We start from the raw sequence: 21,993 nt of genomic DNA on the forward strand, positions 1-21,993 counted from the left end.
ATTAAACCAATGTCAAGATGTCTTCGTGGTAATCATTTATCAAAAATATTCGTGAGAATTATGTACTAATTAATGTAATAATAGCTCGAATTAAGAGTTCAATGTGTATTACTCGGAAATCAATCAAATTATTTAACTAAAATGTTTTGATTTGTGTAATGCAAGTAGAAAAGACTACTTTATTAATTATAAACTGAAATAGTTCACAAGGGTACAAAAAATAGTGAGGATCCTTTTAAGAGCATATTTGGGCATATAAGGGCATAACGCGGGAATCAAGAGAATTTAGAATGGCTTATTATGAGACCTAAGGCTTAAAAGATATTTTTTTTATTTTAAGTGGGCGGCAACCATTGTCCTATATTTATTTTATCTCGCAGCATTATAAAAACAAAAATATTATGAACTAAAAACAAAAACAATTTTCAGGATTTACATAAAAATGTGTTTTTCCCTGAAACACGAATATAAAGTCGAAAGCCGATTGTCGATATACACGTAAAAATAAAGCATATTATATTTTTCAGAACCAGCTGCGAATTTGAGAAAAACATTTACAAGTAACGACAACAGTTAAAAATATTTTACAACCCATTCTCAGCAACTGCAGCACCTGATACATTTGAACACACAATAAAAGCATCTTACTTTTATAACTCACGACATGAGTTTTATTTCTCGTCGAGTCTTTGTATAATGTTTATGTTCAGCTTCAGAAACTAAAGTATTGTGCACTATATAAATACCGTCTGTAGTACCTACTTGTTTTTGCCTTGTATTCTGATTGTTTGCGCGAGCCAAGAGCTCAAGACCCATAAGTACCTACTAATATTTTCTGCTGACTGAAAGTTCGGAATATATTTTTTTCCTTATAATTCATCTGAATTCACTTCTTATAAGTCCTCTAAAATCTTTCTAAAGTTACTGAGAACCTCGATCTCTTTTTGTGTACGGATGAGTCACAACACGCACCGCGCTAGTTGTGTGCATGCCCATTTGGGCATGTGCTTCGGCAGAGGGGAAATAGTGCTAATGCCGATTCCCTTCCCGGTGTTGCTTGTTGGGTTGCACCCTTGTATAAGTGTCCTGTGTTGTTAGTTATGTCATAACAAAATCGTTTAAGTTTAAATGCCATTCTTGGTGTGTCTAAAAGAACTTGCCTTTGCTTGGTAAGAGATTGGAATGGCATCTTGTCGAGAGTTGAAGTCGTTATTTCTGTCCCCGTTATCGTGGCTGCACCGAAAACTGAAGCGGCATGAATTCGACTTGTTAATGACGGCTTGACACGTCAAAGTTAGTAGGAAAAGTGACGATGTTACCGATGTCAAATGTCAAATCGATGGATAGTTGCAGTCAATTTGCAATTTTGTGATATACGTAACGGTGTCACAGCAATGTCATGAGCTGACAAAAACAAAGTCGAATACCGCTCTAAAATGCTTTGAAACACGAAAAAGTTACGGGAATACTATAGTCTATGTATGTATTGTGCGAAGTGCACGGTGGGAAAAATACAAGCGACGAAAAGTCAACAAGACAACGCATGCCGTGGGAAAAATGTAAACTTTCATGGAATTATATCTTCATACTATTTGACAACTGTAAACTCCCAGATAGCGGTTATTTACACATACTTCGTAAGTTATTTACACGCTTAACCGACTTACAAGTGTCGGCCATATTTTTTTAGATTTTGACTTCCAAGTCAGGTGCATGAATACCGCGAGAAACCCTGTTCACTTCTTGTAAACTTGCCATCAGATATATTGGAGCGACCAAGGTGTCTACAAATATCTGAACAAAGTCTCTATAATCAAGACATTAGAGTTCGTGTTCTGATATTTTTGAGCACTTTCGCCGCTCTGATATATTTGGTGGCGACAGTGCAGTGTTTACTAAGCCATTAAACCTTGGAAGTAGCAGTCAGCATCACATAATTCGATCTTGGACTTTCCTCCGGCACAGGCTCCGGCCTAAAACATCTGTGAGGCTCAAATTGAGTTGGTTTCTTCAACATCTTCCTAACAAACCATACTAAACCAACTACAATCACCATTAAACCTAGAGCTACTCCAACCAACGCCACATTCAAACTTTTAAAACTAGCCTTCATCTCTAAAGACCCTGACTCCAATACCTGAGGCACTATACAGATGGCTCTGCTATCATCCGCTTTGTATTTCGATAAAGTCGCACACACCTCATAAGGACCTCTTAAGAAACCTTCCATAGAAATTTCTAAAGTCGATTGACAAGGCGTATCTTTCTGAGCTACTAAGGAACCTCTGGAGAGTACAGCTAAGACTATGTAGCAGTTGTGTAGTCTTGTGGTTGATGAAAGTCTCTGTGAGCGTGGCAGGATGAACGGGCGAGGAGTTGGCAGGCCCATCATTGATATGACGACAGTTAGGAGCCCGTCGCTGGTCACGTTGGAGCGAACTTCAGTTACCCTGTGATAGAGTAATGTTAGATACATGTTAAATTATTTACTCTAACGAACACAAAAATTGATAGGCGTGGGCGATAATACTCGTAGTTACCACGCTAGTCCAAAGCAGATCAAATACAAAACACATAATATTCGAATTTCTTCACAGATGCCGGTTTCCTCACGATATTTTCCTTCATCAAAGAGGGTAAGAGCCGAAGTTTTGATATACGACCTTCGGTGTATAAGTGATGTTTATCTTATTGAGGATCATGTAGAACCTAAAGGTTAAATAGATAGGAGAAAGTATGAAAGATGAAAGTATGAAGATGTATGAAGTATGGAAGATGATGGATGGAAGTACTGGTGGCCTAGCGGTAAGAGCGAGTGACTTTCAATCCGAGGTCATGGGTTCAAACTCCAGCTATACCAATGAGTTTTTCGTAACTTATGTATGAAATTCTTGGGATTTAGTTGCCAAGCGGACCCCAGGCTCCATTGAGCCGTGGCAAAAATGCCGGAACAATGCGAGGAAGATGATAACGGTGAGATAAGAGAAAGTATGTAGCAGCTACCTCAAGTTATCTCTGCTGACAGGAAGCGTGACGGGGACCGGCACGGGAGTAACGAAGGGGGCTCGCTGCCGCACCGACTGAGGGGCTCCGCATCCAAGGACGAGAGACAGGGGAATGTCGTTGCTGTCCATCTCTTCCAGAGCTATGCAGAACCTGGGAAAAGAGATCATATACTTGTTACTGGCATAAATTGAACCCATCTTTAATCGCAAGGCTTTGTAATTGTACGACTTGTAAACATTTTCATTTATCATCACATCACCATGATTTTAGCCTGTCGCCCACTGCTGAGTATAGGGTTGTCTTCGTTTAGTAGGTACGCCACTTATCTCGAACATTTTATAAAGTTGCAAGTGCCTGCCAAAGTCATGGTAATAAATATCGATAAGATTTTTTAATAACAGTTAAAAACAAAAACAAATGAGACTAGGTAGGTATACGTCTCCTCAACGCAACTTTAATTCATGAGCATGTAAGTAACATGCTTCAATATTAATCTCGTTTCGTTCTCATTTTCGTATACAATTGATATAATCTACTGGAGATTATATCAATTGTATTTTTCCCCGTGACACGTGCGGTAAGATTCAATAAACAGGAAATTGTATTGGCCACAAATATATCATTATTATAAATACATAATGGAATCTGAGTAAAACAGGAAAAACACTGTTGTTACCGTCTCCTAACCTAGACTTATTTATTACTTTAAGTCCATAACAAGTTAGTTATGTCTTCTCTTTCGTCGATTTCAAATTATACAGAAATCCCGACACCTGCGCCTACAGACCACATAAGGAGGTGATGATGGGAAGATACGGGTCGACTTTGAGACCCATCAGCACCGAATGACAGGCCCCTCTTAGCAGGCCACTAAGACAGGTAGATGGACCGACCAAGTTAAAGCTCTCATCTGGTCACCTTTAAATCTGTGCGTGCGGAATGCAATAAATAGAGAAGCATGGCGGGAAACAACAAAAATGGCCGTACAACGACCTCAATGACCACGACTGCTCAGACAAGAGTATCCGACTAAGAAGAAGAAGACAGGTAGACATTTTCATCGTTGCACTACGCGTCGAAGGAAAATACCTAATTCGAACGAATGTTCGACAGCGTCAAAATGACAAAGGTCGAGCCCCCTCAAAGGCACCCTGCAAATGTGGTGCCACATTAGCAGGTGTGGCTCTGTGACATGCGATTTGCTTCGGTAGCCCTTCTCCTCGCACCACTGAGTGAGTAAATACCCCAGTACGTCGGTATGTCGACGGTGGGTTAACAGGACAGGTGACCATGCACTTTTGCAGCTGGATGTGCTTACGTATACTGATCCACTGGGTCTATTTTGTGTGCTTCCAGCACCTCATTAGCATATGCAGCTCTGTGACAGGCGACTGGCCCTTGGATTCGGACCAGGACAGTTCTTAGACCTCTTCATCGTGGAACCACGTATTGAAGAGAGAAAGCCAGTTATAATGCACGTTTATACACTCACGTATACTGATCCACCGGGTCTATCTTGAGTCCCCTCAGCACCACATTAGCAGGCGCGGCTCTATGACAAGCGACTTGTTTCGGCAGACCGCCTCCTCGCGCCACTGTGACTCCAGTACATCTAAACCGGTGTGTTGATGGCGGGTCCACTGACCAGGACAGGTAGAGCTCTGCATCATCGAACCAGGCGTCAAGGAGAGCGACCTGGAAAAGGTTACATTTTAAATTGCAATGTCGAGAAGACCGTCTACAAGCTCTTTCGTTGCTTTTAACTTTCACCTACAAAAGGTCGGTAGAGAAGTAGGAGCGAAGCTCTTCCTTTTTGACTCTGTCTGAGTGACGTACGTACGTATACAAATATGAGAGTTCTTGCCCTATGACTGTCTCCCGTGCCATACATTTTATATGCTGCCAGAATCCCCTTTATTGACTTTACTTATATGTAAAAATGAATTTGAAGAATTGCGCAGTACGGCTAGAAAATTATTAAGCCTGGCGTTTATTCATAGAAATATTTCCTCTCAAGGTGGACTAACATACAAATAAGGCTATATCATAGACGTTTTTAACTCTTTGACTGTGAAAAAAACATGACGAAAGTAAGAGATATATTCAAGTAGTTATCAACTGAAAAACTATCTGAAAACCTTTCTTTACCTATAGCCCTTTTTTGTACGAGTTATTTGTCTAACAAAAGAGGTACGTTATTTGCACACAACTGTTCCCCAATCACACAGTTTGGGCGTTTGATATCGACTGAAATACATACGAGCCGGTATGAGAGTTGAACATTTCATTTGTTATTTTGTGTCCCGCTCACACACGAATAGGGTAAGATACGCGTGAAAGGAACAGAATAAAAAGCTTTAATTTTCGAAATTCGAATAATAGCTTTCACTGAAATGGAAAATTGGATTTATGTCGCATGAAATTCACAAAGCTAATATATGACGCATAAATTAATGTTGAATCATTTCGACAGGCTTAATAAAATGTGACAATCATAAAAATATCAAATGTAGCAAAGAATTCTTGTGTAAATATTATTTTATTTTAAAAACGTTTACTTTATCGGAGCTTAATAAAAACCAAATGCCAGCCTAATATTTCATACAAATATTCTATTCAAATATTTTATTTCTATTTTTCTATACTTTGCCACAGATGGAATATTCAAATATCAAATATCTTTATTTTATTTTATTCATAAATCGTTCCGAAATATTCTGGAAATTTCATAATTTAAAACGTTTTTACACGTCATTCTTGGAACGGCCGACACAATATTTAGATTTGTGTTTTTTTCTAAGAACTTTTTGAAAAACAAAAAGAATATTGACTCGGCCAGAAACGGTATCATGGTCGCATTTTTATCACCTGTCATGCTATTCGTCACTTTGGCACTTACATATTTGTTAGAACGTAACAAACATGGTAACAAATGATAAAGAGCCGACCATTTTAGCCCTACATATCTTTAAACCAAAGTTCCAAATCTGTTGAAACAAAGTTGAGCGTTGAAATCCCGCATCAGGTTCTTTATAGTTTAACTAAAAACTTACCTTAGCTTTAGAAATAGGTAAATCCTCCTCCGCTGGCACGCCCATCTCATCATCATATATATCATCATCCAACCCTTTATCATCATATTCATCCTTATCATCAACAGCATTGACAATCTTATAATCCACCTCAATCTTCCCGACATGTTCAAAGTCGTCACACAGCTTGTTTTTCGACAGTCGGGATATAAGCGCCCCTTCTAAGTGGGGAGGAGTTGTGCAGACTGCAGCGGCCTTGTCAGCTTGAGAAAGGTTTTTTGCCTCCCGCAACCACCGAGCGTAGCCGGCCATTAGACAATCGCAATTAAGTGGGTTATCTGTGGAAGATTCGGAATTTATATCAGTTTTTAAGATAGTTTTTCTTTGCTGCAGGTTTGGTGATAACTGGATAACTGCATAGGTCGTTAGGGAGAGATATTTCCGGTGTTGGTGTCTTAAGTTCTTAATGGTTTTTGTTTTCCGCGGTTGTGAACTTATGATAAAGAAAATCGCAAACTTAAAATTCATATCATATAAAGATCAATGAAATATGGTGACAAAATTAAAGATAAAGATATGTTTATTTGTAAAAATGTAGTGGGAACATGGGTGGACAGAAATTTTGGATGCGTACATTTCACTTGAAACATCATTGGGCGCATAACCTAATAAAGATTTATTTATATACTTTTTCTCTCGTGATGACTGTTAAAAATAGTAAAAAGGAAAAAGGTTTTTTGGCTACGATAGGTCACCACCAAAATAGTCATGAAACCATTTTAAACTAATGTTATTTAAAAAAAATATATAATGCAGGGGTTAACTTGCGAAGTTAGTGACTGTAACACAAATATAATCTGTAAGTAACTACTTAGTTGTCGTAAAACGGGACCCTATTACTAAGACTTCGCTGTCCGTCCGTCCATCCGTCTGTCTGTCACCAGGCTGTATCTCACGAACCGTGATAGCTAGACAGTTGAAATTTTCAAAGATGATGTATTTCTGTTGCCGCTATAACAACAAATACTAAAAACAGAATAAAATAAAGATTTAAATGGGGCTCCCATACAACAAACGTGATTTTTGACCAAAGTTAAGCAACGTCGGGAGTGGTCAGTAGGTACCTGGATGGGTGACCGTTTTTTTTTTTGCTTTTTTTCTCGTTTTTTTTTTGCATTATGGTACGGAACCCTTCGTGCGCGAGTCCGACTCGCACTTGCCCGGTTTTTTTATTCAATAGTGACAGGCCGCGTAGCCAACCTACCAATCACTCACGCTCCGTAGCGATCGAAACGCAACTGTCACTGTCGCACTTATAAGGAAGAGTGATAGAGAGACACAAAGCGTTTCGTTGTCGAAGCGATAGCGATTGTCACCTTGGCTAGGCCGGCAGTATGTATAAATAAATTAGTTCTTCATCAAAAATATATCTAAAACTGAATAGTTGGCTCACCCTCGATGGTGAACCTCGTGAGTTGCGGGTGCTGCGCCAGCGCCCCGTCGTCGATGATGGAGATGTCGTTGTCGTGCAGCATCAGCTCGGACAGGCTCTGCAGACCCTTCAGCGGGTCCGCTGACAGGGATCGCAGGAAGTTGTGGGACAGGTCCAGGTGGACCAGGTATACTAGCTGGGCTAATGATGAACCTGCATTTGAAAAAATAAGATGAATTATATTTTAACAACGCCTGGTGTTACCTAGTTATTTTTTTCTTAATTTTCGTTGTAATTTTACATGTAGGTACAATGTACGTGAAACCTGGTTAAGTGGGACCCGGATAAGTGAGAAACCTCTATAACTGGGACTCATGGTGCGGTCCCGACACTTTAGCACTGAATTACCTCTGTTAGTGAGATAAAACGAACCTCTATAACTGGGATTAGTCGTTGTGATTTTATAGTCACCTTTATAATTGAGACAGAGAGTGTATTTTACCTCTTTTACTGAGACTATATTTATAAGATTACATTTTCCTAATTGTTTTTTAGAATTTTATAGGAATTGACCTCTGTATCTGAGATAACGTCAATCTATGACCTCTCTAACTTGGAATTTATTGATCAATTTCCGTATTCTTACTAACTCTTAGTCTATTCACAAATTCCGCATTTGCTCAATTGTGTCTAAACGACTTCAAGTTTGATTTAGTTACTTTATGTAGTTAAGACTATCGAAACGAAAGCTGAAATCTTGATATGTAACACGAATAAACAAATTTTCATTTAATAAATTTTATAAGACGCAATGAAGTCCGTATCAAATTAAATTTTATTTTAAAATATCTATCCTTTGGAGAATCATTCAAAATAAATTCAAAGAAATATTTAAACATGTTCAAAAAATATTTAGGGACAAGGATTATTTTACCTTATTTATTTTTAAAGATCATTAATAGATAATTATTTTTAAAGATAAATAACTGAAGTATACTCTATTCTCACCACTATTAATGGAACCCTCTGTAAATGAGACAGAAAATTATTTGTACCTGGCTAACTGAGAGCCTGGGTAAGTGGAATACCTCTTTAAGTGAGACAAATCTGCTCGTCCCTTGAAGTCTCACTTATCCAGGTTTCACTGTAATTATATTGAGGCAATATAGAATATTCACTTAGTTACCTACTTACAACGACAATATTAAACCTTAACTCAGCAGCGAAACATAATAGAGACAGCTCACAGTACATTTTTGATTTCAATAAACAGTCAATATGGCTAACACTTATCTGACAATATCACTTACCCCCACTTGCACCATCCCACTATCCCGGGGTTAAGCGGTTAAACCGTTAACCTAGTGTCAAATTGTACTGGTAACCATGGTAACTCTATGTTTAACCGGTTAACCCCGGGCTAGTGGAATGGTGCAAGTGGCGCTTAAGGGTTATCTCGTCTGCATAAAGGCTGACTCACGCTAGACGGGGTCGGGCCCGGACCGAGGCGTCTGACATGTAATTTTCTATGACGGCTAATCGGTGATCACGTGGTGTTTTCCATAGAAAACGGCCTGGCCCCGGCGCGGTCTAGCGTGAATCATCCTTAAATTGTACCCCGCCCGCAGTTTTGCATATTACCCAATACACAATTTCTCAATATTAAAAACATACTATTTTATGAGAGCAAAGATATGTGTTATATTTTTATCTTAATGCGTTACCTCAACCTTGATACGATCCTAAATTAGGAGAAAACTCTTAAGCTTAGGTACCTAGATTTTAAACACTAGCTCCCCAGATTTTGCTAGAATAATAAAACTGAGAACCGTGCAATTTACAATAGTAAAATGCTAGATTTTATGCTTCCTTAAAACTTGGAAAACTTAGTGAAGCCAGCTGACGATAACAAAATGGTAGATTCTTCATCTATACTCTGTATCTTTAGGTATTTAAATAAAAGCAAACAAAACAAAACAAAGAAAACATTACATGATCAAATAATGTAGGTTAAAGTCAAGTCGTTCAGTGACTGATCCAGGCGGTTTCTTATTTGGTTGGTTAGCTAATTCATGTTATAACTACCCGAAAATGTACAAATTGTTTGTTTACGTTTATTTAAATACCTAAAGATACATACTATAAATCCAAAATGTGTCAGGAAATCCCCAAATCACAACAACTTGGAAAGAAACCAGACTTGTCAAACGTCGTAGATCTAAAGAAGTCAACCCAACAAAGGTTCAAAAGATAACAAAGCATTCTCTGTATTTCCGTCTTCCGTCACGTATCTGAGATTTGTATGTAGCGGAAATTGGAACATCTTAGGGCTGATTTACACGGCGCGCGAACTCGCATGCGATTTTAGTTACATTGCGGACAATGGGTTACGTTCAATTCAACCGACCGATCAAAACCCGCAATGTAATGAAACTCGCATGCGAGTTCACACGTCGTCTAAATCGTCAGCCCTAGGCTTCGGAAAAAACGTCGTTCGTCGTTATCATCGACCTTTGTATCGTTTGAGCTTACGCTATCTATATTTTTCTTCTTAACTTATAGATAATAGTAGTGGGTCATTTACTTACTTTTTGGAGACCAAAAGCGGTACTTAAACAAATTGAATAAGTTATTATGGTTTCATAAACGTTCTACTTTTTATCATTAAAGGACTAATTTTCTTTCTTATATAAAAAAATGTTCTTAAATGACCACTGCGTTACTGATTTTGAAGCTCCCATTTAGAATGCCACTGTGCTACGAACAAAATTTTTCCTTACATTAACTTCAGACAACAGCAGAACCTCAGTGGGAAAGGCCCACAACACAATTGTATTGTTTAGATGACGAAAACACGTGCAGATCATTTTAAACACCTCGTCCACTTATTTGTTTCTGCTAACTTTACAGCACACAGAATCACAATAGTATATTACGATACAAGCGCGAAAAGTAGGAAAGAGAATTTACCTGACACTGCCACGATCTCGTTGTGGGACAGGTCCAAATGCGTTAAGTTCAGGAGATGCCGGAATGCGTAGTCTTCCAGAACATCTATTTGATTATTGTGTAGACTCAGGTGGGTCAGATTGGTAAGTCCTGCAACAATAATGGAAAGGTAATTACAATATGCGATTGCCATCTCCACATCATGTTGGTATGGTGATGAAGGTGGTACCTAGTGTTACAACACATTTGTTAACTCAAACACATTATTAAATAATTTATATTGGACAACATTACAATAAATGTGTTGAAATAAGGTGACTTAGCGTGAATGCGTTCAAAGATTCAATCGAAAAAACCGGCATGTATTTTTAAATGTATTTAAAAGTAATATACCTATTTTTATAAATTTCAATGTTATTGTATAGGTATAACAAAGCATAATAGGTACACGTGGAAACAGTTCTATTGAAAGTTTGTGAGATCATTTAGAAGCAGGAAATGAGTTTTGTAAATCGACTCACTCAGTATCAAGAGCGACATCAAACGACTTTTGGGAGAATAAATATTAGTCTTACTAGGAAATCCATTTGAGATGTATTCAGATGTCTTGAATAGGGGGCCGATTCTTCTTATTTTAATATGACTGAGTCGTGTCAACACACAGAAAATAAATTAAAACAGGAACCAAATATGTCTCATCTGATATAATATTATTATATTGGACTACCGATTAGTCGATACGATTACGGTAGTAGGTACGATTAGTCCAGTTTTCCTTATAGATATTGTCAAGAAATATTGAAATATATATAACAGTAGGGTGTATTCAGATATTTCCGACTACTTCAAAATGTCGGCTGGTTTCTAAAATCACCATTAAAGTACAGTTTAGGAATCCACCGACATTCTGAACTTTTCGAAATTACTTATAGAGCGGCTAGGTCCTAGTCTGCTAACATGTTTTTACTCGACTGCCCGAAAAAAACCGGGCAAGTGCGAGTCGGACTCGCGCACGAAGAGTTCCGTACCATAATGCAAAAAAAAAAAAAACAAAAAAAAAGCAAAAAAAACGGTCACCCATCCAAGTACTGACCACTCCCGACGTTGCTTAACTTTGGTCAAAAATCACGTTTGTTGTATGGGAGCCCCATTTAAATCTTTATTTTATTCTGTTTTTAGTATTTGTTGTTATAGCGGCAACAGAAATACATCATCTGTGAAAATTTCAACTGTCTAGCTATCACGGTTCGTGAGATACAGCCTGGTGACAGACGGACGGACGGACGGACGGACGGACGGACGGACGGACAGCGAAGTCTTAGTAATAGGGTCCCGTTTTACCCTTTGGGTACGGAACCCTAAAAAGGAGTGTAACATTGTTTTTTTCCTGTTGTGTGATTCGGGAAAAAGGATAAAATATTATCCTGTATTTATAAGTGAAAAACAAACAACTGTCGCATTTTTTATAGTTTGTATCCTTAGATAACATCTCGGATCGATCCCCTGCTCGTCTATCTATACGCGTCCAATCTACGTCTGTCCAAATATTGAAACAACGAAAGTAGGTCACACTGGGAAACGTTAGAACAACTGCAGCTATTTTTATAGTTTTGCATGAAGATATTATTTAGCTGGTTAGGTATTCGTTTTATAACGTTTAAGACAGTCTTTTGTTTATATATTAAATTTTTTGTGGATGTATTTTTGCTATGTGAAAAATCCCCAGACCGAAAGCTTGCTTGTTTGTTTGTTAAAGTACCTAGGTAGTTAAATTTAAACATTTTTCCATAAAATATTCATACACTCCTTTCCTTGTGGACGAATTTTTTGTTGTACAGCTTGATTGGTTTTGGGATGGTGTTGGTCATTCAGTTGTTGGTGGCAGGACATTCCTGGATAGTTAGGTCTAATTTCTTCCCGGGATATGCCAATAAGTCGAGTTCTTCAAATTTTAACTCTTAAGACTCAAGTTCCTAATACCAATACTCCGGTGGGCAAGTGCAAGTCTTGTGAGCTTCTGCAATATAACTTGGCTCGTACCTGATATTGCTCCTAGCCGTATGCTCGCAAAAGTGTTGTCGGTTAGCTCACGGCAGCGGCGTGACTGTGATGGGATCTGGTGGGCAAGTCCAAGTCTTGTGGACTGCAATACAAGTTGGCACATACCTGATAATGCTCCTCGCCGTATGCTCGCAAAAGTGTTGTCGGATAGCTGAAGGTTGGTCAGGTACGGCAATGGTGGTACGGTGTTGGGGCCCAATGGGCCTTCCAAGGCGTTACTGGATAAGTCCAAGTCTCGTAAGAAGTGGGCTTCCTGTGGAACGACAAGAAAATAACAGTTAGAAACAAAAAGTTATGTGCGTCGTTGATAAATGGCCCTAGAGATAAGATATTTTAATAGTAAACTATTATGTATTAGTATTTAAGGTACGTAAGTTAAACAGATCTGAGTATTTACTGGTGCCTGATTGAAGAAATAAGGAGCGTTGTCTAAGACGCGTAACTTGAAAATGGGGTTGGAAACTGTCAACGATTTGCATAAATGGCGCCATCATAGCTTGCCCCTTTTTCTATGAGATTTGGCTTAAAGGGCTGGCATCCAGGGCATAAAATTCCATTAAAAAAATTAAAATTTGACACAGTAGAGATTGGCAGGGCAAGCTATGCTGGCGCCATCTGCTAAATACTTCGACCAACCTACCCCATTATCATTACTCTGCTATCCTTTAATCCATATGTAAATAACTATATGCCTTGGTGGTTCTCTTAAGACCTTTCAAAGGGTTTCGTCAATACAGGAAGAATTAAAACCTTGAAGAATTGAAGCGCTGGTGGCCTAGCGGTAAGAGCGTGCGACTTGCAATCCGGAGGTCGCGGGTCCAAACCCTGGCTTGTACCAATGAGTTTTTCGAAACTTATGTACGAAATATCATTTGATATTTACCAATCGCTTTTCGGTGAAGGAAAACATCGTGAGGAAACCGGACTATTCCCAAAAAGGCCTAGTTTCCCCTCTGGGTTGGAAGGTCAGATGGCAGTCGCTTTCGTAAAAACTAGTGCCTACGTCAATTCTTGGGATTAGCTGTCAAGCGGACCCCAGGCTCCCACGAGCCGTGGCAAAACGGCGGGATAACGCGAGGAAGAAGAGAAAGAATTAAAACCTTAAGCGACGCCAGCGCCGCCACTTTCAGTAGGTTCCCTCGAAGCTTCAGCACCGCCAACCTTTCCAAGGGTCTGAACGCGCCCGGCGCGATGTCGGTCAGCTGGTTATCACTTAAATCTAGATATGTCAGGTTCTGTATACCCTGAGAACAAAATGTATTCATTAAACGGTTATCAGTCACACTAATGCGGTTCCGCACGCCGCTCCAGTGTGTGAGCGAAGCGCCATGCACTAAATAAAGTTTTCGGATAGCATTAAGGATAACTCACGTTAGACCGGCCCGGATCCCGGCCGGAGCTTTCAGCGCTTCGTTTTCTATGGAAATCATCACGTGATCACCGGTCAGGTGTCATAGAAAAGTAAGTGCCGGAAGCTCCGGCCCTGACCCGGCCCGGTCTAACGTGAGTCAGTCTTTAGATTACTTATAAGTATTCTGAAGTTTAATCCGTATTGTCACCTCTACAGGACAGTAACATTAATTGTAGAATAATTTTTAAATAATTAGTCCAAATCTAGGTATATCTCTTTTGGGGAATAAAAGATGTGACTATTAGGATATACCCACTGATGCTATATTTTACAAAAAAAAATAGAATTAATTAATGGAGACAAAATTCATTTATATATAATGCTGGTGTATACTAGAAAGATATTTTAGAAAGAAAAATAGGCACTCGCTATTGTAAACAACCTCGGAAATAACCAACACCTTGTAGTTTATAAAAGTAAATATATTTCAAAGCTGTTATTTAAATTACAAAGCAACCACTTAACGGATAAGATAACTTCACTTATTTTATGATCAGACGTCCGTTCGGTTTCGTCGCCCGGCCAAGAATGGCCCTGCGCGCCAAGTCACCTCCCTCCCGTTTTTCTGCCCTCGGACATGACGTCACCAGAATAGTCAATGTAGCTACTAATTAATGTTTAATTCTTACTAAATGTAATAAAACCTTACACTCGACCATCCTGATGACGTGCATGTCCCCAGGCACGTATCTGGTGAAACCAAAACCTTACACTCGGCGAGCAAAGACATTCCAGACCCAGAAATAGTTTTATATTTAAAATATTATTCTAGAAAACTATATAAACTATCACACAATCTATATAAACATAAATTCATCATTCTATAATTCGTATCTAAATACAAATATAAAAGTAGTATTTTTTTTTATTTTATATTTATATTTTTTTTTAATAATTAACATTATGTGCAAGTAATTATCTATTCAAATACTAATTATATTATTAACAATTTATCATTTATCCAAGTAGCGATATATTTATTAACTCTTTATCGTTGAACCAAGTAATCCAGTAACCTTATAACTAAAAAGCCTTGTAACTAATTATCCTTGTAGCCTTATAACCAAATATCCTTATAACCTTGTAACCTTGTAACCAAATATCCTTGTAACCTTGTAACCAAATATCCTTGTAACCTTGTAACCAAATATCCTTGTAACCAAATATCCTTGTAACCTTGTAACCAAATATCCTTGTAACCAATTATCCTTGTAACCTTGTAACCAAATATGCAATCGAGCATATATCCAAATTCATTCATCTCGTTTCAGGCCAAGCTAAGCACGCCAACCATTTCCGCGTCTTCTAGCACTCGACCTGAAACGAGACAAAACAAAATACATTTGCGATATCTAGTTTTCTGAATCGTCTACCTCCTCTATGTAAGAAACGTCGTTATCGCTTTCATTATCGCTATCGATTTCTAGTGAGGCTATATGGATCCACGGACGCATTCTGTCCGCAGCCACTGTAGTTTTTCGTTTATTCTTCATCCCTTCATATCCAGAAATGGGAGCAACCTTATAACGATCGTTACCTAGTACCTTAACGACTTTAAAGGGGCCCTCGTATGAAGGCATAAGTTTGGTACTCTTGCCATTGTTTTGGAATGCAACTTTAGTAATTTTTACTAAATCACCATTCTTATAAGAACGCGCAGGGCGCCTACCTTGATCATAACGTAATTTTTGAGCGTCTTGAGCCTTGTCAATCCTATCCTTAACCTCGCTACGAATAGACGTTAGACACGATTTATCTTGTGTCTTATCTGCAACTTGGTTTAATACAGGATTATATTCGCTTGTCATTTCAACCCCGAACATAACTTCAGCTGGTGCCCTACCGATCGTCTTCTGCACTGTATTGTTTAGTCCCCACTGAATTTTCCCTAATTCCCTGTCCCATTCTCTCTCATCCGTTCCAAGGCCCTGAGCTGTCAGCGAGTCGAGGATCGTTCTATTGTATCGCTCGACTTGGCCATTTGCTCTCGGGCTGGCCACTGCGTTCAGAACATGTTTGATGCCTCTGTCTAAACAAAACCTTCTGAACGCATGGGAAGTGAAACATGACCCACGGTCACTAATAATTCGATCAGGCACCCGGAAAGTGTCGAATATATCCTGCAATGCCCTGATTACGTTCTGAGTTTTCGTGTTTTTGACCGGTTTTATAAATAAGAACTTCGTAAATGCATCTACTACGGCTAATATGTGAGTGTGTCCTGTCTTTGATCTAACGAAGGGCCCAAGATGGTCTATATGCAGCGTATGAAACGGTTTTTCAATTTTTTCTATGGGATGTAAAAGGCCTTCCTTTGCGTTTGTACCCTTTTTGGCATACGCGCACTCAATGCAAGCTCCTACATATTTCTTTATAAACTTTTTCATCTTTGCAAACCAATAATTTCTTTTAACTCTATCTAGTGTTTTTTCAAAACCTACGTGGCCTATATCATCATGATTACGCTTGCATATTTGCCATCTTGCGCCCTTCGGCACTACCCACCTCAAACATTCCTTATCACCGCCTATGCATCTAAATACTTTATTGTCCCGTAAAACGTAATTAGATTTAATGTATTCTACGCCTTTGGGATCTAGATTGCTACTAATAGTATCGCGGATGCGGCACAGTTCCGAATCACCCATTTGTAGCGTAAGAAGCCAGTCATCATCGCAAATTGTCATGACAGAAGGGTATTGTTCGGGACATTCGGTATCTACATCAGTAATGGGATTTCTAGATAGCGCATCGACGTGTGCCATTTTAGTTCCTGCCCTATATTCCACCGTACATTGAAATTCTTGCAGTGCTAACCACCATCTAGCGATCCTAGGTATAAGATCGCGTTTTTCGAAGGTGGAGCGGAGGGCACTACAATCGGTGACTACCTTAAATGGTTTACCTAATAAGTACACTCTCAGTTTTTTAAGCGAGCATATCACGGCTAATGTCTCCAATTCATAGGAGTGGAAGTTCCTCTCCTCCGGGGTAGTTTGGCGACTGTAATACGCCACCGGATGAAAAGAACCCCCACTCCCCGCGGGTCGTTGTAGGAGAATTCCGCCTACGCCTAACCTACTTGCATCCGTGTGCAGTTCGGTCTCTGCAGTAGGGTCATAGATCGCTAATACAGGCCTATCAACTAACTTTTCTTTCAACTTTGTAAACGACTCTTCTTGGTCGTTTCCCCACTCCCAAATGGCATTTTTTTTAAGTAGTTTTGTTATAGGTTGGGCTAACTGAGCAAAACCTTGTATAAATTTTCTAAAATAACTCACGAGCCCAAGAAATTGTCTAGCATTATGCACATTTTCGGGTCGTGGGAAATCGACAACACTTTGAATTTTTGTCTTTCCTGGCCGCATTCCTGCCGAACTGATTTCGAACCCTAAGTAATTGATTTCGTTTTGTAGAAAACTGCATTTCGATAAGTTAAGCTTCAGATTAGCCTTTTTGAGCGACAAAAGGACTTCTTCTAACCTACTTAAACATTCCGCGGAGGTATTGCCAAAAATTAACAGGTCGTCAATATATACGGTAGCTTTATCGAATCTGGCCGATCCCAGCACACGGTTCATCATACGTTGGAACACCGCTGGCGCGTTCGCCAGGCCGAACGGCATACGGTTATATTCGTATTGGCCATCCGGCGTGACGAACGCTGTCAAATGCTTACTACCTTCTGCAATTGGTACTTGATAGTACCCGGACATCAGATCCAACGTGATGAACCATGACTGGCCGGCCAGACGAGCGATCTCGTCTTCTATCACCGGTATTGGGTAGCGTTCCTTGACGGTTATCGAATTAAGTAATCTGTAATCGACGCAAAGTCTGACTCCTCCGTCCTTCTTTCGGACGAGTATAATAGGACTAGCGTAATTAGATACGGATTCTCTGATTATACCGGCTTGTAACATATCATCTATCATCGCACGGACCTTCTCACGTTCATGATGTGACAGTCTGTAGGGTCTATATACGACCGGCCGCTCACTGTTTAACTCTATGTTCATTTCAGTCGTATTAGTGCAACCTAGGCTGGACAAGTCAGAAGCAAAGCAATCTCCGTAACGATTGAGAAGTTTAACGAGCTTATTTTTATCATCTTCGGTAACATTTCTACCTATGTGGAGTTGTTTCTCATCAAACGGTGATGACGCGGCTTCCTCTACAGTTATTTCATTTTTGTACTGACATACTGTTGTACCTATATCCGACAGCCTATACACCGCCTCTACACGTTCCGCTCGCGCAAACACAAAGTTTTCTTGTAGGTGACAAGACGACGCACAGGGCATAACCATTACAAAAAGGTTACCCTGCTTCACCTCATAAACCCCGCCACAAACTACATACTGATCTTGGGGTTTCCCTACCACTTTAGTATTTAACACAACGCTGCCACTAAACTCTGTCCCAGTGGCGGCTCTTACGCTAGCTACCCCATATATCTTGTTACGTGCTACAATTCTTACTCTCTCTAACTTCTCGTCAACACGCTCTTGTAAGTTAGGAAGCTCTGTACCTATGTGTAGAAATTGCAACTTATTTGCATCTTTGTAAACCACAATATGTGGTTGCTCAGAGTAAGTCTGACCTATGAGCATCGACTTCTCAAGAAGACTATCATTAACTACCCTACACATAACGGTGGCGGACACGCCATCAATTGTTATTGTCAACTCTGCCGATCCTAAAGACTGCACAAGCTTATCACCGAACCCTATCATCGTACTAGGAACGCAATCATGAGAAAGCCCAAGACGAGAGAAACTGGATTCTCGTATAAGAGTGACTTCGCTTCCTAGGTCGACAAAAGCTCCCATTGTCTCACCATTAACTTGTACTGATTTTCGAAATTTGTCGGATGGGTTAGATCCGTATATGCGCATAACTCTGGGTACAGTGTCAGCCTTTGTCGAACCAGAATCTGACTTTAGCTTACACATCTCTGGTTTGTGGCCCACCTTTTGACACGTACTACATTTAACTAAAGGCTTAGGACAGCGAGAATAAATGTGCCCTTTCTCCTTGCAATTATAACAAAATATGTTAGGATTTACTTTCGCGCCGGCTTTACTAGACGTCTTATCATCAGTCCCAGCTACGCTCCTATCCTTAGGCAATGAAAAATTTACGGATGATTCTTTATTATTACTTAATAGAAATTTGAGAAGCTGATCGGGTTCCTCACATCGTAAAGCCAAAGCACTGGATCGCATGGTCCTATCACCTATGCCATGAATAAGGCAGTCAACTGCCCGCCTACCCGTAATTTCGCATTGGTTTAATAACGCTAATTTTTCGTAAAAGTAAATTTCAATGGATTCTTGGTACTTACTCCTACGTTTCAACATGTCTTCAAGTAACTGACCGTAATTTTGTTCTGATGGAAACGCGTTAGCCAATTTAGTTTGCCATTCATCCCATGAAAACAAAATTGTATTAAGGCTCTCAAACCAAGTCTTAGCTAACCCTGTCAGTTTCTGCATAGCAAAATGTATAACCGTCTTCTCGTCCCAGCCGTAAACTTTGGCACACTCGTTTACTTTCTTTAACCACACATCTATCCTTTGATTTTTTTCGGATGGGTTAAATTCTGGGATGATGTTTTTATAGTCGATATTTCGGTTAATCGGAATTTGGCTATGTGTTGTCGGCTGAGACGGTAAGACATCTTTAATCGATTTGATTATTTTGACAATATCATTAGAAGAAAAAGAAGGACTACATGACCTTTTGTGCCGTCGATCGACGCTCGTGGAATCCCTTCCTGCCCGGTCACGCGTTGCTCTGGGACCCCGCTCTCGGCTGCGGCTGCGCGGCTCGCGGCTGGTCCCGGCTCTCGGTAGTCGGCTGCGGCTGCGGCGCTCGCGGCTCGATCTTGCCGACGATTGGCGTTCACTCCTCCGTGAGCGGCGCTCGGCGTCCTTTTCTTTCTGCAGATCCTCTTCCATCTGTCTAATGCGCTCTCGCTCTCTCTTTAAAGCCAGCTCTCGCTCCCTCAAGCGGCGGCTGTGGCTGCGGCTGCGACTCCTGTGTCGCACGTTCGTCTCACTGCGCCTCGATCGTGAGCGATCACGCCCTGGAGTCTCTAAGCTCCGGCGTTTCCCATCTTCTTGATTCATTATCTGAAACTCGTCGTATATACATAGTAGCATTAGTACTTCAACTAGGGATACAGGGAGTAACTTTAGGAGACTAGAACTTTAAGATTTCTTGTTTCTTTTCATATCTCGAAAACGGTGCATCCTAGCGCAAAACTAATGAAAATTTAGCCAATTGATAACCAAAACAAAAAAAAAATAAAAAATAGAAAAATAAGTTTTCGAAAAATTACCATGTGTTTACAACTTTCATGTAGTATAGTACCTTGAGGCACACCTGCACAGTAGTAGTATAGTACCTTGAGGCACATAATTTAAATAAAAACCCAAAGTCAACGGTATCACCCGCATGTCAACCTACCACGTGGCAGGCGTAATTCAGAATGTTGTTTTGTAAAACACGTTGTTATCAAGTTAAAACACGTGGTTGAACACGTGACCACGTGATCGTGTCACTAACGGAAAATACCGGAACAGGTGATGTCACAACTTAGCCCGAAGTTTATTGAAATAAAAATATTTTATTCTAGAAATAATATATACTCAATTACATCTAAATATTTTACACCATACTAGCTAACTTGACTATACACTCGTATCCAAATTACTTATTATCATATTATAACAAATATACATGTGAGCGAGTACTTACGGAATTTCGTTATCCCACTGGCTGACTTGTAAACAACCTCGGAAATAACCAACACCTTGTAGTTTATAAAAGTAAATATATTTCAAAGCTGTTATTTAAATTACAAAGCAACCACTTAACGGATAAGATAACTTCACTTATTTTATGATCAGACGTCCGTTCGGTTTCGTCGCCCGGCCAAGAATGGCCCTGCGCGCCAAGTCACCTCCCTCCCGTTTTTCTGCCCTCGGACATGACGTCACCAGAATAGTCAATGTAGCTACTAATTAATGTTTAATTCTTACTAAATGTAATAAAACCTTACACTATAATAATAATTTTACCTTAAACGAAGTCCGATCCAAAACATGTATTTTATTGTTAGACAAATCCAGACGATCCAATATTGACAAGTGAGCTATGGCCTCCGTAGGTACTGAAGGCAGCTGATTATTTGGCAAGCCTGCAATAGAACAAATATATTTATTTTATTGATACCTAAGAGAAAAAATAGTTATTTGTTTTACAAGGTGGCAAAGTTATTGTTTAACCTCTCGTGCTAATATTGATACACGAGCAAGCGAAAGATTCCGAACGTAGCGAGTGGTTCGTTAAATGGAATCTTGAGCGTTGCGAGGGTGTCAAGGCACGTGGGTTAAACAAATTTTGTCACCGAGTGAAACAAAATTTTTCACCACACCAACACAAGGAAAACGCTAACTGTAAAATATCAAACAAAATCGATTCTAAATGAATGTTATTAAATATGTATCATTCAAAATCATCATTTAAAATTCAATTCTACCAGTAAACATAAGAAAACAGTCCAAATTTGCATTTGATTACTTTGCCTCACGTGTGAACAAAATGCAGCTTTCTTATCAGTTATTGAACAATCAAGAGAGCCTTTACCAGCTGGTGTGGTGAAAAAACTGTTTACCTTAAAACCACCCAACTACTTATATGTTATAGTACTGGACTAAAGTTGGGTGATTTTATTTTATTTTTATTTATTTAAGAAACAAACAGTCTTTTATAGTTATATATAACACTGGATTTCTTAAAACTAGACTTACAGTTTCCTTAATATTACATTTTAATATTATATTATATTTTAGTACTTATTTTTATATTGTATAGTATATACCTACTTAAGTGCAAAGAGTACCAAATTATAGGCTATCTACATTTCAAACTACATAACAATATTGCTGATTTTATTTACAGCTTCTCAGACTTGTGCAGGAAATAAGTAACATGTTATAACGCCTAGTCTTTTCAAATAGCACCTGTCTTATTTGCTGCGGTTGCCGGGTAAAAGTGGAAGGAGCTGTAATATTTCACACCGCTACAATCTT

At 39.4% G+C, this 21,993-nt stretch overlaps 2 protein-coding genes across 2 annotated transcripts in view; both read right to left on the minus strand.

Moving 5' to 3' along the window:
* Positions 1-1,897: 1,897 nt before the first annotated feature.
* LOC134801861 (slit homolog 1 protein) overlaps positions 1,898-21,993 on the minus strand; it is a 164,377-nt gene continuing 144,281 nt past the window's right edge. Inside the window, exons 4-12 of the mRNA XM_063774505.1 lie at positions 20,980-21,098; positions 13,581-13,724; positions 12,586-12,733; positions 10,441-10,569; positions 7,492-7,683; positions 6,060-6,376; positions 4,499-4,701; positions 3,004-3,156; positions 1,898-2,450 (exon numbers count right to left, since the gene is read on the minus strand). Of these exons, the coding sequence (XP_063630575.1) occupies positions 1,904-2,450; positions 3,004-3,156; positions 4,499-4,701; positions 6,060-6,376; positions 7,492-7,683; positions 10,441-10,569; positions 12,586-12,733; positions 13,581-13,724; positions 20,980-21,098 (1,952 nt within the window). The 3' untranslated portion in view covers positions 1,898-1,903. The remainder of the gene's footprint in view (positions 2,451-3,003; positions 3,157-4,498; positions 4,702-6,059; positions 6,377-7,491; positions 7,684-10,440; positions 10,570-12,585; positions 12,734-13,580; positions 13,725-20,979; positions 21,099-21,993) is intronic.
* LOC134799794 (uncharacterized) lies at positions 15,159-19,428 on the minus strand. The gene is made up of 3 exons (XM_063772206.1): positions 17,282-19,428; positions 15,735-15,934; positions 15,159-15,208 (listed from the first exon to the last, which is right to left on the minus strand). Exons 1-3 carry the CDS (start codon positions 19,387-19,389, stop codon positions 15,159-15,161), a joined length of 2,358 nt encoding a protein of 785 aa, XP_063628276.1. The 5' UTR covers positions 19,390-19,428.

This window comes from Cydia splendana, chromosome 2 (genome assembly GCF_910591565.1).
Source record: "Cydia splendana chromosome 2, ilCydSple1.2, whole genome shotgun sequence".
Classification (NCBI taxonomy): Eukaryota; Metazoa; Arthropoda; class Insecta; order Lepidoptera; family Tortricidae; genus Cydia; species Cydia splendana.